We start from the raw sequence: 1,939 nt of genomic DNA on the forward strand, positions 1-1,939 counted from the left end.
ACCTACAAAATAAGAAAAGAGAAAAAAGTTAAAAATTACATATGTACTAGTTAACTGAAAATAAATAATTATCTATAATAAATATTATGAACTTTGTAGATAAGACGAATTTTCCTCTATATGATTTACTTAAGTAAAATAAATACAAAAACATTCACCGCAAATATGTATGAATGTGATAAAAAACCATAGAAGAAAACCCGCCGCCATTACGGAAGCGGTTATAACGTAATTATAATGACAGTAAAAGTCAAAGAACTGTTGAGCTATCAAAGCGGAATTCTTCATCGTGAACTACGCAAACATACAAAAAAACTGAAGAAAGCAACTGCATTTTGTGGCATCCATTGATGGTTTGGAATGCTAATAATCACACAATGTTCAAGACATACTAGCGCATATCAAGCGAAAGAGAGAAAAAAAAGAAGCGAAAGAAATGACAGTAACAGAAAGGAAATATAAATTTATGGGTAACAAAAGTACAAACAAATATAGATAAAGTACAAATGAAAATAAAATAAAAGTAACAAAAAACAAAAAGAAGATCACGGCTTTGATATTCACAATTCAGATCATCATTGGCGGCAAAATATTTGTTGCCACAGAGAAGCCATGCGCAGAGGCACTGGAAAGCAAAGATGCTTCTCGCTGATGCTGTCAGTAAGCAATACTCACATACATACATATACATATTTATGCACAATCTAATCTACGATTGCGCTGACGAGTTTTTGCGGTTGCGGCGCTTATGCCGCTAACCAAATGTTGCATGGAACTGCTATAGAGCTAAGAAATTGGTTGAAAGAGTTATGTAAGGTTTATATAGAGGAATGTAGGTATTACTCGGTAGGTAAAGGTATTAGTAATGGTAATGGTTATGGTATTGGTAATGGTAATGGTAATTGTAATAGTAATGGTGATGGTAATAGTAGTGGTAATGGGAATGGTAATGGAAATGGTAATGGAAATGATCATTGTAATGGTAATTATAATTGTAATGGTATAGGTAATAGTAGTTGTAATAGTAACGGTAATGGTAATGCTAATGGAAATGGAAATGATAATTGTAATGGTAATTTTAATGGCAGTGGTGATGGTAATTTTAGTGCTAATGGTAATGGCAATAGTAATTGTAATGGTAATGCCAATAGTAATGGTAATGGAAACGGTAATTTTACTCCTAATTGTTTGTATTTACAACAGTTATCTCTAGGTATAAAGTACCTGTTTAAGTAAAAATATTTAATTTTTCCAAATTACTATAGTCTGATTCCAAACTTGGCTTAAAAACAAAAAAGTTCAGTCTGTTTTGCCATTTGAAAGTTCTTTAACGGAATAGCAAATCGTATGCAAACCCGTTCGCTAGCCAAAAAAAAAAAATTCACTTCACTTCAAACTGCCTTTCCCATACAAATGTTTGAACATTCTAAAACCAAAGACTTAAGCAACAAACTTGTATGCGCTCCTAGTACACTTTGTGGCCAATATTTAGTATTATCGCGAGACGGCAAAAGTAGTGCAACAGCATTTGGTCATTTGGCCGCGGCCATCACAACGGCAATCGCCGCCACGACCACTACATGACATAATCAGGGTGGGCGAACTCTTTGCATTTTAAGTGCGATCGGTTAGATGCAAAAAGTTAGATGCAAAAGCGAGCAGTACAAAAACGAATTGACATACGGATAGACAGACGAACGAACAGTGAGACATGCAGTAAGCGATAGACAACAGCAAGCAGGCCAATGTGCGCTTACTGACGCACTGACTGACTGAATGGTTGACTTACTGACTGACTCAAAGTATTAAATATAAACGATAGGCTATTCAGTAGGCGAATGTTGGACGAAAGCAGCACGAACGGGGAGAGTTGTGCCATAGGATCTTAAGCGGCTTAGAAAAATCAATGTCGCAAAAAAGAACAAAGTGTGGTTGAAAT

At 35.2% G+C, this 1,939-nt stretch overlaps 1 protein-coding gene across 1 annotated transcript; it reads left to right on the forward strand.

Annotated features, from left to right (window-relative positions):
* Positions 1–762: 762 nt before the first annotated feature.
* Positions 763–1,584, forward strand: LOC118742045 (aspartate and glycine-rich protein-like). The gene is made up of 3 exons (XM_036474011.1): positions 763–836; positions 912–1,168; positions 1,439–1,584. The coding sequence occupies exons 1-3, from the start codon at positions 763–765 to the stop codon at positions 1,582–1,584; spliced, it is 477 nt and encodes a 158-aa protein (XP_036329904.1).
* Positions 1,585–1,939: the final 355 nt, after the last annotated feature.

The sequence above is a fragment of the Rhagoletis pomonella genome, unplaced genomic scaffold (assembly GCF_013731165.1).
Source record: "Rhagoletis pomonella isolate Grant_MI unplaced genomic scaffold, Rhpom_1.0 Rhpom_scaffold_00006, whole genome shotgun sequence".
Lineage (NCBI taxonomy): Eukaryota > Metazoa > Arthropoda > Insecta > Diptera > Tephritidae > Rhagoletis > Rhagoletis pomonella.

Bases quoted from the DNA above. Each gene is read 5' to 3' on its own strand.
- LOC118742045 (XM_036474011.1), top strand. From the start codon at position 763: ATGTTGCATGGAACTGCTATAGAGCTAAGAAATTGGTTGAAAGAGTTA. The intron at 837-911 runs GTATTACTCGGT...TAATTGTAATAG, and splicing joins GTTTATATAGAGGAATGTAG to TAATGGTGATGGTAATAGTA. The intron at 1,169-1,438 runs GTAATTTTACTC...CTAAAACCAAAG, and splicing joins TAGTAATGGTAATGGAAACG to ACTTAAGCAACAAACTTGTA.